General features: G+C 40.2%; 1 gene segment (V, D, J or C); it reads left to right on the top strand.

The window, feature by feature from the left end:
• Positions 1-371: 371 nt before the first annotated feature.
• LOC691878 (immunoglobulin heavy variable 7-4-1-like) lies at positions 372-1869 on the top strand. The segment is given in 2 exon segments: positions 372-473; positions 552-1869. Coding segments are annotated over 2 exon segments (375 nt in total).
• Positions 1870-2188: the final 319 nt, after the last annotated feature.

The following is a 2188-nucleotide window of genomic DNA, read 5'->3' as shown; positions in this document are numbered from 1 at the left end:
AGTATGCAGACTGATGTACCCACTAGAAAACACAAAGGTCATAGAGTCTGAGCACAGAGCAAGGCAGACAGCAAAGAAGTGGTTACATAGGTAACTGTTACATGTATAAGGCTCATGTTTACACCCTGACAATGGCAAATGTATGGGTGAGAATATCAGGGAGTAAACCCAGAGCAAATAGAGGACATGGAGGACAACAAAATCAGCATGAAGTCATGAACAACAGATACTGTAAGGCATAGGCTCAGCTACCTGTCATCTGGGATCCTTTTATATCTAATTGTCTGACTGGTTTATTTCCGTATGAGTTCGGGAGCTCAGTCATATGCAAACTTATAGAAGCTGTTAGAGAAGAAATTTGTGGCTTACCCCACATACCAGGAAGGAAGTGCCCATGTTGAAACACTGAGTCCCAGTCTTAGACAAAATGGATTGCGTGTGGAACTTGCTATTCCTGATGGCAGCTGCCCAGAGTAAGACATCAAAAACAAGAACTCCAAGGGAAAGGAAGCAGTTCCATGATTCCTTACCTCTCTGTTTTCTCTTCATAGGTGCCCAAGCACAGATTCAGTTGGTACAGTCTGGACCTGAGGTGAAGAAGCCTGGAGAGTCAGTGAAGATCTCCTGCAAGGCTTCTGGGTATACCTTTACACAGGCTGGAATGCAGTGGCTGAAACAGGCTCAAGGAAAGAGCTTGAAGTGGATGGGCTGGATCAACACCAACACTGGGAAGACAACATATGCTGCTGACTTCACAGGGAGGTTTGTCTTCTCTTTGGAAACCTCGGCCAGCACTGCATATTTGCAGATCACCAACCTCAAAAATGAGGACATGGCTACATATTTCTGTGCAAGACACAGTGTGAAAAACACATCCTGAGGGTGTCAGAAAACCTAAGGGAGAAGTGGTTCAGCTGTGCCTAGACGTAAACAGAGGAAACATTTTCCCCTTGATCTCTGAGAAGAATTATGAGGCTACTGTAAAACAGATAGAAAATATAGAAGTGGACAACCACAAAATATACTCAGTGGGACTGTAACAGACTAATAAAAGAATGGGTAAAGAAAATGTGGTTCATTTGCACAATGGAAGAGTACTCAGCTATGAAAAACAAGTAAGGCAGAAATTTTGATGAAAAATGGTTGGAACTAGACAACATTTTCCTGAGCGAAGCAAACAAGACCACAATGGACAATCATGGTGTGTACTCACATACAAATGTATATTAGGTATAAATTCAGATTATCATGCTGTCATCCACATACCCAAAGAAGTCAAAAACAAGGAGGGCCCAATGGAGGCTTGTGGAATGTTTCTCAGAATGGGAACTAAAATAGGTAACAGAATTTTACAGAGGGAGAGACCTGAGTGGAGAGAGGCCTGGAAGAGGTATTGGGCATCAGATGTATAGAGATTAGGGAAAGAGACCAACATGGAATGGAGAGAAGCAAGAGGTGAACAGATAACTGAGAGTGAGTCTAGCTGAAACACTTACCAAAAGGAAATATGAATCTGTGGAGAGCTTTTGTTGTCAATCATAGAAATTTTGGCAAGTACAGGTCACTGGGCTCAAGGAAATAGGCTCTTCACATTTAGGAAATAGAATCTTCACATTTGGGCTACTGCAAGGATCAAGGCTCAAGGTAAACACAGCCAAAGAATGTGTTAATTATCTTTTTGTCTGATAATCTTGTTAAGCCCCAGGGCCTCTGAAGATCTTATTACTTTGATTGCTACCTGTGGGATCTCATTGTTCTTTACCTTGCTTGATCACCTTGTCTTTGATCTGAGAACAACCTTATTCTTTGAGTGTACTAGATTGATATAAAAGCAGATTGGAAAACAATAAACCTGTTTCATCCTCAGCACTAGCTAGAGTCATGTTATAATGTCTAATTGTCATATTGTTTTCAATCCTCACTCCCTCCCTTGAGAACCTGCTGGCTGACTGAGCTGGCTTAATCATGGACCCAGTTCTCTGATGTAATAAACATTATTTGAGGGTCTATAACCCATCTGATATTCTTTTGTTCCTAATAAAAACCCACAAATCTTTCTATTTACAATAAGCCTTAAAGCACTAGAACTAGGCAGATATCAACCTTCTAAATTAATTTTTTATTTCTCTATCAAAAAATCAATGAACTTAAAATATTTTCATTTTTGATAATTTAAACAATTAAATTA

The sequence above is a fragment of the Rattus norvegicus genome, chromosome 6 (assembly GCF_021556685.1).
Source record: "Rattus norvegicus strain SHRSP/BbbUtx chromosome 6, alternate assembly SHRSP_T2T, whole genome shotgun sequence".
Classification (NCBI taxonomy): domain Eukaryota; kingdom Metazoa; phylum Chordata; class Mammalia; order Rodentia; family Muridae; genus Rattus; species Rattus norvegicus.
This window is presented reverse-complemented; position numbering and strand designations above follow the sequence as displayed.